Below are 13,456 nucleotides of genomic sequence, written 5' to 3'. Positions count from 1 at the left end.
GTGCTAGAAACATATTTATTTGTTTATTTGTGTATTTATTTATTATTTGTAGAGTCTCATGAGGCTGTCTTCAAATTCATGATCCTCCTGCCTCTGTCTCCTGACTGCTGGGATTATAGGCATGTACCACCAAGTCCAACTTAGGTAGAATCTTGACAGAATACCTAAGTGATAGTGAGGTTTGGGGTGGGGTCGGGGAGTTGGTAATTGGATATAATTTGAGCCCTTACAAGAACAGGCAGCGGGAGAGAACAGAAGGGCATAAGACAGATGTGAGAAGACAGAGGCATAAGACAGGCCCTTTGAGAAAGTGATACCTGTTCTGTTTCTGTTATGGCGTCCTTAGCAAGCTAATGCAGAGAGGGAAAGGAAGGCATGGAGAGAGAAGTGCCCAAATTCTAGGAGGGAGGTGGCCACAAGGGGGAGGTCATGGTCTGGCTCAGGACCTGGAGAGCATTTACTATGTGGGTTTTGAGTCACTGCAATGTCATGGTACTCAGGGAGGGACTGAGGTTCAGAAAGGAAAAAAAAAAAAAAAAAAAAAAAGCTGGGAAGACAAAGGGCTGAAATATCCACAGATTTTTTTAAACAGTAAAAATAGAGAGTGCCTAAATCTACGACAGTTGAACTCATTTACCAAGCCAGTTATAATGGCATTAAAATGACGGTAGAATTCCTTTACTGACATGGGTCATAGTACAGCATTAAAAGTGATCAACTCTGGGCTGCTGAGATGATTCACCAGGTAAAAGCGCTTGCCACCACCCTGATTCCTAACCACATCTGTGCTGTGGTTTGTGTATGTGGACATGCACATACAAGCACTTGTGTAAACACACACACACACACACACACACACACACACACCCCAAGTAAATTTTATTAAAAAACAAAACAAAACAAAACTATCTACCAACAGGGGTATAACACAAAGAAAAAGGTGCAAAATATTTAAAAACAAAAACAAACATGAAACTATCATATCATGAGCTAATTACAGGAGGCATACGCAAATAATGTTTTAAAATCATTACGAGTCACAGTTTCTTTGCCTGCTTTTCCCAGTTTGATGGAGAGTAATTCTGACTTGCACACTCGCACTGCATCCTTGAATTGCATCTTGCCATGGGGTGGGGAAGCTACATGATGAACGCCATTTTCTGGATGCAGGAGGTGGAGTGTAGAAAAGTTGAACCAAGATCCAGTGGGGGGTAAGGCAGACATCTAGGGGCAGGTGAGAGAAGGAGAGAGAAGATCCCAGCTCAGAAAGGATTGGATTCTGGGTAAAACCAAGGAAGGGGATTTTCCAAAGTGATGCTTTACGGCGTATATTAGATATCTATTAATGTTTTCAGGAGAATTAAGTAAGGGTTGACGTGGTTTTCAATTTGGGGGGGGGCGTCTCTGGTTGCATGAAACTCTAGAAAATTACCTATTCATACATATGTGCAAGGAATAAAATGAAAAGGAATAAAACGTTAGATGTGGTTAATTCAGCATTGGTGGAGCTCCTAGGCATTGATACTTTTATGAAAGCTTTGAATAAAAGCGCGCTGTTCATGGGGATAAGGCCCGTGGCACTATGGTGCCACCTACTCAAGAAATTGAGGAAGATGGGCAAACACAGTGGTATTTATCACCAGGATAAATGGGGGAATGGGGTCTATGTTTCTTGTCTTTCTCACCCTTTTCTTTTGATTTAGGGTCTCATTATATAGCCCAAGCTGGGCTTAAACCCATATCATCCTATCTCGCCCTCCTGAGTACAGGGGTAAACTTCCAAGAGCAGTCAGGGGAGGTGACTTATACAGGCTAGAGGTAATAGGGGATATGAGAGGTTAAATTCTTTTCTTAAGATTTAATTATTTGTTATGTATACAATGTTCTGCCTGCATGTACACCTACACACCAGAAGAGGGCACCAGATCTCATTACAGATGGTTGTGAGCCACCATGTAGTGGCTGGGAATCGAACTCAGGACCTTTGAAAGGGCAGCCACTGCTCTTCACCTCTGAGCCATCTCTCCAGCCCTAAATTATTTTCTTTAAATGTCTGTCAGGACTGGGGATAGAGTGAATGAGACTCAGGTTCGTTCTACAAGGAAGAGGAGGAGGAGGGACCGTGGTGGCATCTGATTATAATCAGAGAGTTGGATAAAAGAAGCAAGAAAGCCTAAGGTCTTTTTTAAGGAAAGGGACTGTCAATATGGCAAGATCTGGAGAGCTGGACACATTTGACAGCAAATATTCTGGAAGAGTGTATTATTTGGCAGTATTTTTGATAACTTGCAGGTTCTGGGACAGAAGGAATTCTATGATATGACCTTTAATTAAAAATAATGCCCACGTGGTCCAAATCATACTAGTCAAAAACCAAGTGGCAACGTCAATAGGCTAGGCTTTAACTGTGTCAAGGGTCTCATAGTCCAACCATTGAGAATTAGGAACCGGAATAAGAAAAATAAATGTTGAAAGACAGGCTTCTTACGTTTTTGGTTGTGAGCCTAGCCTTTAGTGGCTGAGCCATCTCTCCAGCCCAAAAGACAGGCTTCTAAAGAGGACCACTGACTCAGAATTCGAGTTGGAATCTGTCAACTTGAACTAGATTTAGATTTGCTCAATGAATTCTGGGATTTCACAATTAGGGGAACAGACACGTTAAACAAAATTAACGCATATTTCTTATATGAGATATTAATGGCCTGAACTAATGTCCGAGGGTTGAATTTTAAAATGCTCAAGAGTTCCCATTGATTCTCAGACACAGGATCAAGTATAAACTAAAGGAGGCGAAGGCTGTGGGGGGACAGCTCCCAGTCTTCTGGGAAGGTGTCAAGGATGACAGTAGTAACTGCCCATCCCATGGTGCTCTCTGCAGGACTGGAGGTTAGGTTGTGGGCGGTATTAGGCAATTCTTGAATCTTCAAAGTCTCAAATATCTTTAATGTGGGTAGCTGGTGACACTCCTGAAGTATTAAATTTGGGCTTTGACAGGTAAAGACACACCTCTCAAACAGGATCCAGCCAGGAAGGGCTGTCAGATAGGGAACCTAAATATAATTTTCTCAGACTTCCTTCAAGAGAGACCAGAGTACATATTTAGAAAAGGTTATGAAGGGGGAAGTGACGAATGCAGAATGCTGTGGTTAATTAATGAAGCATAAAATTGGAAAGAGATATTAACTTGTCAGGGAGTAGATGAAGACAAAAGGATAGATTGTACAAGAATAGTCCAGGTGTAGATCAGGCAGGGGAAACGGATGGCAGGTGACCCAGATGGCAGGTGACCCAAGAAGCTATGACACTGGTGTTACAGAGATACTGCGGAGCTTTGAGGCACATCTCTCCTAGTGTGTGAGCAGAGGAGACGCTAGAAGAGAAAGCTGTTTGGTCCCTGCCAGACAGGAAGTATTCAAGGAATGCAAAGCAAGGGTCAGGTAACAAGTTCAAGAAGAAAAAACACAGTGGCAAGGCAGGTGTGGTGGCACATGCCTTTAATCCCAGCACTGGAGAGGCAGGGGCAGGCAGATCTTTGAGTTCGAGGTCAGCCTGGGTCTATTGAGCAAGTTCCAGGACAGCTACGGGTACACAGAGAAACTTGTCTTGAAAAACAAAACAAAACAAAGAAGAAAAAGAAAACACACACACACACACACACACACACACACACACACACACACACACAAAATGAGATGTTAGAATGAAAAACACAGGAAAATTAGGGGTCTAGTAGAAAGCGGCTGTTGAGTTCCAACAGGGCTGTTCTGGTTTCTTGCCATTGACTCAAGCTTTTAAACACAGTGCCAGGAGTGTCTTCGTCAAATGTGTGTTAACTAGTTATGAAATAATGATTTAGCACTTGCAGCAGAAATCCATGTGATTCTTGCTTAGGACGAGAGGTCTCCATTTTCTATTTTATTAACTCTTACATCAGTTTAGGGGTTAAGCACTTGCGCAGTAAGACAAGACCGGGTCTGGTGGCGCCTGTGTACACGCTTAGCGCTTGAGAGCCAGGGCAATAGGATCAGGAGTGTGAAGCCTGAGAAACACACACACACACACACACACACACACACACACACACACACACACACACACGCACTTTCTTGTTCAGTGTCATATTTGACCCTTACCTATCTATAGCCAGTGTAGAGCACCTCTTCTCCCATGTTTATTAAGATGTCTGGTTTGACAGACATCTGCTAACTACCACCCTGGCTGTAGGTGAGTGATTGTGGGAACTTGTCCCAGAACCCTGTCTCCTTTTATGCCTAGCACCTGTTACAGAACAGTAAGCATTTTCTCACAGAGATCTGTTAGTCTCTCCAGTTGTGGTTTCACAGACTCTATGACACGTAACCCGTGCCTCAAAATAACCTTAAGAAGGGATGTAATCACACGAAACCAAGTGCAGCACGGTAGTCATGGAAACAACAGGTAAGAAAAGTCTGTTCCCAAGTATTTTATACCTCATACTTGCCGAGGAGTTGCATTATATATTTTTCTTAAATGTCAGATTTAAAACCTACCCCTAACAAACTCATATGAAAGAGGTAACCGGCTCCACCGTTGCCCACACAACTACAGACAAGACTAAGGCGATGCAGCGAAGTTTGGATGGGGAAGCTGCTGCCGGGTATGATGTGCGCAGGCGCGGACCCTAGCTCTTCCGGACTACCCCATTTTCCACGAGTTTGCGGGAAAGTGCTTCACAGACACATTCCTCCAATCGGCCTCGAAAACTTGCCTCATCAGCCTTCATTTCGTCTAGCACAGTGGTTCTCAATTTAGTTTACAAAGGAGTTTCTTCTGGTGGGTAGTACACACAGGACCATATATCCTATACCTTATGGGCGATTAAAGAGATTTTCAGAGATAATTTAGTTTGTGCTTAATTTTCTTCGTATTTGGTCATTTCACAGCCTCTTTGTTCCTCTGCGTGATAGGCGAATTGGTTTATTAAACCTGTCGGAGACATAATTGAGGATTTCCTGTGCTACCTGAATAAAAAACTGGAAAACCCTCTGTGGTCCAAAAACCCTCCCAATCCTCCCACGCTGGCGTATAACAAGGACCACATTGGTGTTTGTGAAACCCATAGGTACCATGCTTCCTATTTTTCTGGTGAAAACAGAGTCCTGTTGCTAAGAAGATGGGCAACTTGGGGAGGGAACTTAAAGATTCTGAAATTTAATTCTAGGGGCTCAGAAAGAGAAACCCCTAAAGTGACACTTGGGCATGCTGAGGTTAAGAAGCTGTCACAGAATCAAGGTCACACTTATTCCTGCTGCTTCCTCTCACAGGGAGGGGTGGGAACGCCCTTATCTGACAGGGAAACCATCAGCTTCAAGCGATGCTTAGAGGAAAGGTTAACAGTGGAGAAAGCCAAGCAGCTTCAAGTCATCGCTGAGACAAAATCCACAAAACCCAAACAGAGCCTATTGTTCTGCGTGCAGCACCCTGAGGTTACCTGGGAGAGTTTGCCCACAGGATAGAATCTTTGTCCACAATGAAGTTCCTCACCTCAAGTTTCTGACAACTTGTGATGACCGTTTCTAAGCACTAGAACCTGTTGGTGGTTAGGTAATGGCTCTAGCGTGACTCCGCCCTTCCACACTCATGCTAACAGAGGGCCACCTTCCCTTCCTCCTGACCTCTGTCTGTTGCCAGCCCAGGCTTTCACTTTGCCCATGTCACACATTTAGAGGTGGAGCAAGATTCAGAGAACGAGCACAGGTTTTATGGCCCTTTGTGAGATGTGGGAAGATGGTAAAGCGAGGCTGCTCCACCATGTTAATTCCCAAATATTAGAGACAAGAATGAGGTAAGGAGGGCCAAGTTAATGCTCTTGCTCTTGCGCTCTCTCTCTCTCTCTCTCTCTCTCTCTCTCTCTCTCTCTCTCTCTCTCTGTGTGTGTGTGTGTGTGTGTGTATACTTCACAAGAGTCTGTTTTTTTTTAAAAAGATTTATTTACTTATTATGTATACAATATTCTGCCTCTGTGTACACTTGCACACCAGAAGAGGGTACCAGATCTCATTATAGATGGTTGTGAGCGACCAAATATGTGGTTATTGGGACTTGAACTCAGGACCTCTGGAAGAGCAGCCAGTATTCTTAACCACTGAGCCATCTCTCTAGCCCGAGTCTGTCTGTCTTTCTTTCTTTCTTTTTTTATTTTTTCTTTTTTTTTTAAAGATTTATTTATTATGTATACAGTGTTCTGCCTGCAAGCCAGAAGAGGGCACCTGATCTCATTACAGATGGTTGTGAGCCACCATGTGGTTGCTGGGAATTGAACTCATGACCTTTGGAAGAGCAGTCAGTGCTCTTAACCTCTAAGCCATCTCTCCAGCCCGAGTCTGCTTTTTTTAAAGAGAATGGGGCAGGGACTAAAAGCCAAAGGTCCTCGTTTGTGTGTGTGTGTGTGGGGGGCCTGAATCTGTGGAGTCTGGGTTAGAGCTGGAACAGGGGCTGCTGAATGAGATGCACAGTAGGGGGCCAGGGAGGGCATTTGCTAGACCACTAAACTTCACAAACAGCCAGGCTTGTGGCACAGGCCCTCAGTTCTACTCGACAGGCTGATGTGGGAAAATTCCAAGTTCAAGATATGCCCAGGCTACAGAGTGAGTTCGAGGCCACCCTAGGCAACTTAGTAAGACCGGCACAATAGAAAGAGTAAAAAGAAGGCTAAGGCAATAGCTTAGTGTCAGAGTCCTTGCCTACAACATGTGTAATCCTAGTTTCAGTCCTCAGGACCAAAAGGAAAGTCACACAAGATTAAAAGTCAATTATTTAAAGAGAGGAAAAAAAATCCCAGTTTAAAAATGACTGAAGTAGATAATATTTTAAGATACATGTTGACCACTCTGATTGCATTTCTGCCTCCATTTCTGTCCCTGGAGGAGAGGGTACGTAGCCTTCAACTGTTCTTAGTCCTCTGAGGCCCTGTAATCAGGGGAAGATGTGAGACAAGGCAGGAAACAAAATGACAGAAAATGTTTGATTTTTTTGTCTTAGGAAACCACACCCTCCCAAAAACAACCTAAGCATGTAGGGGAAATAACTTTGCAGATATTTTCAGGAATAGACTAAATATCACAAGTCAGGCTGGAGAGGTGGCTCAGAGGTTAAGAGCACTGGCTGCTCTTCCAGAGGTCCTGAGTTCAATTCCCAGCAACTGTCTACAATGAAATCTGGGGCCCTCTTCTGGTGTGCAGATATACATGCAAGCAGAACACTGTATACATAATGCTAAATAAATAAATAAATCTTAGCCGGGCGTGGTAGTGCATGCCTTTAATCCCAGCACTCGAGAGGCAGAGGCAGGCGGATCGCTGTAGGTTCAAGGCCAGCCTGGTCTACAAAGTGAGTCCAGGACAGTCAAGGCTACACAGAGAAACCCTGTCTCGAAAAACAAACAAAACAAAACAAAACAAAAAAACAAATAAATCTTTCAAAAAAAATCACAAGTCAAAAAGGAGAAACAAGAGATTCCCTTAGACTTCGGAGAGAAATGAGACAGAGGTGTAGACAGAGTCCTCAGAATAGGGAATATATATGTAAAACTAGGAGCTCAATTTACCTGACTGTAAGGTCTGAGGCTCACAGGGCCTGCCACAGCCTGTAAATGACTGCATCAGGATGGCGTAGCAGAGTCGTGGTCTGTGCAGTTACCTGTCAGGCACTGTGCAAACACATTCACACCTACTCTCTCGTGTAACCTTCCCCACAGCGCTGCAGGGCCAGTGCTGTCATCACATTTTATAAGTGAGGCATCATGGCTCAAGGGCAGCTGGTAAGTAGCAGGAGCTGGGGATTCAAACCCTGTTTTCTCTCTGCAGGATATCACACCTGGGAGCAGAGACAAAGGAAGTACCCCGGGTTCTCAGATTTCTTTTCCTTTAAAGAGAGTTCTGTCCATCATTGTATTGGGTCATTGTTACAAATCAGAGTTTGAATAATGCTGATGACCAGGGGAACTTTCTGGATTTACCTGAGACAGAAGAGAATGTAGCCTGTCACCATGAAACTTAGAGAGTCCTTTGTAGACAATTCTCTTACCCCTACACTAGTATTGAAGGTGTTTTCTCCGTTCTGTGATGAGTGTAGGTTAACAATAAATACCGAAGTGCATACAGGTGGTTTGACCAGCCTATCGCTAGGTCTGAACCGCACCCTTGCCCATCTACACGGTGGGGTTAAACCACAAAGATACGCTTTCCTTTCCCTGCCATCCACACGCACTCACAATCAATCAATGCGCTTCAAGATCCCCCTACTCAACTGTGAGTCACGAACGCACGCGCCAGCCTAAGTTTTCAAAGACTCTGGCCCCAGCTGGCGCATTTCTGTTGAAGGCTTTGAGTACACGGCGCGGTTCCGTTTAGGGGGCCAGGTTACCTGGTTAGGATCCGGGCCAACTTCGTCCCAGTTGTGCGTGACGTGGCCTTGGTCAATGGACTCAAAGGGCTTGTGAGAAACTGAAGGGAGAATCCTGTACAGCCAGCTAGGGGGAACAAGAAAACCGGAAAGACACAGCTTTAGGCAATGTTATGAGGGACACAGGCTGGCTCTGGAGGTGCCATCAGGGTGCCACAACCCATCTGTGGGCTTTGACATGAGAGGCAACGATATGTCCCTTATCAATAACCATACCCTGCCTGGAACTCTGGTCTCTTTGCTCCTTCCATGACACCCATCACTCTTAGGTTGGCTCTGAGTCCTACCTATTCACATACTGCCAAAACAAAACACATCGCCAGAGGGATGCCTTTCCCAACAACTGTTAAGGGGTAAGGAAGTGCCAGGGGGAATATGTACGCAGAAATCCATAGAAAAGCACCATAGGGTGCTAATTCTTGCTTTCCACAGCAGGACAACAAATCCTGGGTGGCCTGAGAGAATACAAGGAGTGCCTTCATTATTTTTTTAAAAACTATAAATCAACCTTGTCGTTTAAAATGACAGAATGGGGGCTGGAGAGATGGCTCAGTGGCTATGAGCACGGTTTGCTCTTCCAAAGGACCCAGGTTCAATTCCCAGCACCCACATGGTGGCTCACAGCTGTCTGTAATTCCAGTTCCAAGGGATCTGACACCTTCATAGTAATGCACATAAAAGAAAATTAAACAAGTTATTTAAAAATGACAGAATGATGAATGACAATGGTGAACTAATTCTATAAATGTAAAAATTCCTGGGGGTGGTCAGCTCTTCTACAACATTTCCATGGCCATTCCTTAGAGGTTTAGAGCTTAACACTGTTCTCGTATGTTTCCTTGGATATCTCCAATGCATATATAAGTAAAATTGGCAAATTCTAGGTCTACTGTCTTCTCACATCGATGATGAAGGAGAGAACTTGTCCACCACATCTTCCCTAATTATAAATATTTTTATAATCTCACTTTTTAGAAATATATTTACTTAATTTTGATTAGTGAGTGTGGTCTTTACGTGTGATGTGTGGCAGTGTGTGTGTGTGTGTGTGTGTGTGTGTGTGTGTGTGTGCACAGATACATATACTTGTGTGCATTCAGAGGCTAGGAAAGAAACTGGTGTCTTGTTCTATTAGCATCTGTATTATTCCCCTGAGACAGGCTCTCTCACTGAACCTGGAGCGGAGCTGGTAGCCAGCAAGCTCTGGCAATCCCCCTGTCTCTGTGCCCCACAGGTGCATATAGCCATTCTGGCTTTTTTATGTAGGTGACTGGGATTTGAACTCAGGTCCTCCTACTTACACAGCAAATGCTTCTTCCCACTGAGTCATTTCTCCAACTCCAATTACTTTATATATAATATATATGTGCGTATATATATACATACATACATATATATATATATATATATATATATATATATATATATATATATATATATATATATATTTCTTTATTTGTTTTTTCGAGACAGGGTTTCTCTGTGTAGCCTTGGCTGTCCTGGACTCACTTTGTAGACCAGGCTGGCATCAAACTCACATTGATCCACCTGCCTCTGCCTTCATGAGTGCTGGGATTACAGGATTACAGAGATTACACCATACCTGCCTTTACTTTACTTTTAAGAGTGAAAAATAGCATCTAATTCTTTATTTTAAATAAGGTTAAATAAGTTATGCTTATTTGTTAGACTTTGTAATTTTTCTATAAATTACTTGTATAGTCTCATATTGATTTCAGTTGGGTTTTATTTGATGTTCTTGGCATCAATTGTGAGAAGTTTTAGAATTCTCGCTTCTCCACTACGTTAGTTATAAGGTAAACTGTCATGCTTTAATGTCGAATATTTATGGGTTGCTCCAGCCTTTCTTTTCCTTGTTAAGCTTTGCTGTCTGTATACATCAAGGCCTGAGCCAAAGGTCTCTTTTCCAGGCGCAGCTCTGCCTCAAGGACGGGGAAAGATCCTGCTGAGGGAGTCTTGAAGCTGAGAGGGACACTGCGTCTCACTGAGTCTTTCCAGGGGTTGCCGCAGTAAGGAGGGAGAAGGCCCTTCTGTGACAGTGGCAGACCTGTTGTGCTCAGCAGCCTCCAAGGCAGTCCAAACTCAAGAGTGAAGTTTGCTTGCCTGGACGCAGAGCATCAGATCAATAAATGGGCTAGATCTGTTCCTCTCCCGTCCAGACCCTTTACCTCTTTTTCTTTTCTTTCTTTCTTTCTTTCTTTTTTATTTATGTATTTATTATTTTGTATACAGTGCTCTGCTCGCATTGTACACCTGCAGGCCAGAAGAGGGCATCAGACCGCATTATAGATCGTTGTGAGCCACCATGTGATTGCTGGGAACTGAACTCAGGACCTCTGGAGGAACAGTCAGTGACCTTAACCTCTGAGCCATCTCTCCAGTGCCCCAATCCCTTTACCTCTTAATGTGATGACTTCAGACTCTGGACTCACTAAGCCCTTCCAACCCCCAGGAGTCTGTGGGTTAAGCACATATGTACGTCTTAGCACTGGCTATATGAGTCAGCTCCCCCATCCTATTCTCTTCCTCTTTATCCCTAAGGCTGTGGTAAGGACTTCGAGTTCACTTACCTAAAACACCTGGCATGCAGTAGGCACTTGCTTACTGGACAATGATTGAATTGCTCCCCCTTAATCCTCTGGGCTTTTTTTTTTTTTTTTAAATCACAATTTAAACTTTCTACATTTGATGTCTCGAGAGAGAGCTGGGACCTCTAATGGCTTTGGTGTTCCTTGTGCTTTGAGGTTTAAGTGTGTGGTGACTAGCTGATGGAGTCAGGCTGACCCACCCATAAATGGGGTGGGGCATACTTTCCTGCTGGAGGTTTGAGCTTTTTTATAGTTTCATTTTTTGTTGTTGTTGTTGTTTTTGTTTTATAAAACTCTCGTGCATACCTCCAGGGGCTTCTGAGTAGATGAGTGAGCCATGCCTAGTGTCCCTCACTTTTCAGCTGAGTTTATAAAACTCCCCAGGCTACACTCCATTGCCCTGGACAGAGATTTAATTCTGATGCAGGGAATGCTGCCAGCGCCTTAATGAAATGCCAACAGCTCCCTTTCAGCCTCCTGGAGCAGAGCTCTCAGCTCCTGCTGGCTGAAGATATTGCTGAATAACAGGGGGCAGGCGGCAGATTCCCGAGACCAGGTGGCCTGTGTGTACACGGAGTCAAGAACACAGTCATGGCGGCCAGGCTGGCGTGAATTAGAACAGACAGGGATCGTTTGTGGGTTGCCTTATCCTGTCTGGAGGGAGGGACAGTTAAATAGCAATAGAAAAGACCTCGGATTGCTTGTCTGATTTTGTTTTGTGTCTTGTTGGCTTGGTTGGTTTGGGTGTTTTGAGACCGGGTACATAGTCTAGGTTGGTTGGTCTCAGATTCTTGATTCTCTCTCTTCAGCCTTCCAAGTACTGGGATTACAGGCATTGACCACACAGATGCCCAGCTTAGTCTTTGTTGTTGTTTTGGTTGTTGTTGTTGTTGTTTTTAACAAATATAAGAGATTCTATCTCTTCCTTTCCCTTCACCTACATTATCCCTTAGGAGCCAACTTACAAATGAAGAGGATCTGAGGGGATAGACAACTTGTTCAATACCACACAACTATCGAGGCACAAGGACTTACCCATAGGAGGCTTGCCTGCCTGCAGAGCCAACACGATCCCTCGTGAAGGGAACCAATAGTTAGCATCTATGTGGCTCTTTGTGCTGCTGGGCTCACTGGCCCATCTGCTTCTCAGGAGGACTCAGTCAGTGGAGAGTCACCCACTTCCTCCTTCGACTTAGGCAGTATAAGACCCATTCTGACCCTCCTTCAAATCTCCAAAGCCACCGGCTTATTCTTTATACGTACGTGGCCTGACATCCCTACAGTTAGTGGCCTGACATCCCTACAGTTAGTGGCCTGACATCCCTACAGTTAGTGGCCTGACATCCCTACAGTTAGATATGAGTTATCCAAGTAACAGCACTTCACTGCCCCCTGGTCTTCAGCATCTGTATCTGACCCACTTTATAGCAGTTGATTAGAGTGAGAGTTCATGAGCTAGCTTGTAGGATTAGAGTGAGCACAGAACATGCCATCCTGTGCTAATCAGTGTTCTGGTTTCCAGGAAAGGCTAAGTCCAAAGAGGAAAAACAACAACAACTTATCAGTTCAAACCACAAGGGGCCTAACTACATGACCCTTCAAGCATTTCAGCTTGGATTAGCAGCTTTCAAGCAAAGAACATAATGCTTTCTTCCCAGTCAGCGAGAAAGATGTCTGAATCTTCTCTGTCTGTAATTTGAAAGCCTACAATCCTTAGAGGAAAGTGCGAGCGCGGTGAGAAACGCGTCCGGTGGGGTTCTGGTGAGCCTCAGTCATGGAACTGGACTCGTGTGTGCTTTTTGCCTCTGTATAGCTGTTCCCTAGCTTTCCTCTGCCAATCCCTCGCTGGGAACAAGTCTGGATGTGATCCAGAAGGCAGCCCACCAGGAGGACCTTGGGGGAGACTGTGGCTGGGATGCAGTTCCCACAGACTGGAAGTCAGAACCCATATGGTCAGATACGGTCACATACCTTCTCTTATTGGTGCTCCGAGGACACGTGAAGGCGGATCCCGAGAGCTGCTCAGCGTAGAGATTGTAGGGGCAGACCTGAGGATTGTTCTAAAACAAAGGAGGCAGCACATTCCAGTACCCAAGGCATCCTACCTTCCCACCAACCAGATCAGTGTATGTGTCTGTGTGGAGAGGATAAGGATGGAAGCTAGAGGGTTGCGGGGGGGGGGGGGGGGGGGGGGGGGGGGGGGGGGGGGGGGGGGAGGCGGTAGATCCTGAACTGAATGGGGAGGTTCCGGGCCACTGTATGCTACTCTCCCCAATCCATGTTTACTTGGAATACCCTTGGGACTTCCCCCAATTAGAGGAGTGATACAGGTTTATTGTGGAAAATTCATAATTACCTCACCAACCAAAGTAACCCAATATTAATGTTTGAATATTTCTTTCCAT

At 44.6% G+C, this 13,456-nt stretch overlaps 1 protein-coding gene across 1 annotated transcript in view; it reads right to left on the bottom strand.

Annotated features, from left to right (window-relative positions):
• The window catches only part of Hgd (homogentisate 1,2-dioxygenase), a 50,247-nt gene that overhangs the window by 28,559 nt on the left and 8,232 nt on the right, over positions 1-13,456 (bottom strand). The window contains exons 3-4 of the mRNA XM_051149892.1: positions 13,023-13,111; positions 8,404-8,509 (exon numbers count right to left, since the gene is read on the bottom strand). Of these exons, the coding sequence (XP_051005849.1) occupies positions 8,404-8,509; positions 13,023-13,111 (195 nt within the window). The remainder of the gene's footprint in view (positions 1-8,403; positions 8,510-13,022; positions 13,112-13,456) is intronic.

The sequence above is a fragment of the Acomys russatus genome, chromosome 8 (genome assembly GCF_903995435.1).
Source record: "Acomys russatus chromosome 8, mAcoRus1.1, whole genome shotgun sequence".
Classification (NCBI taxonomy): Eukaryota; Metazoa; Chordata; class Mammalia; order Rodentia; family Muridae; genus Acomys; species Acomys russatus.
This window is presented reverse-complemented; position numbering and strand designations above follow the sequence as displayed.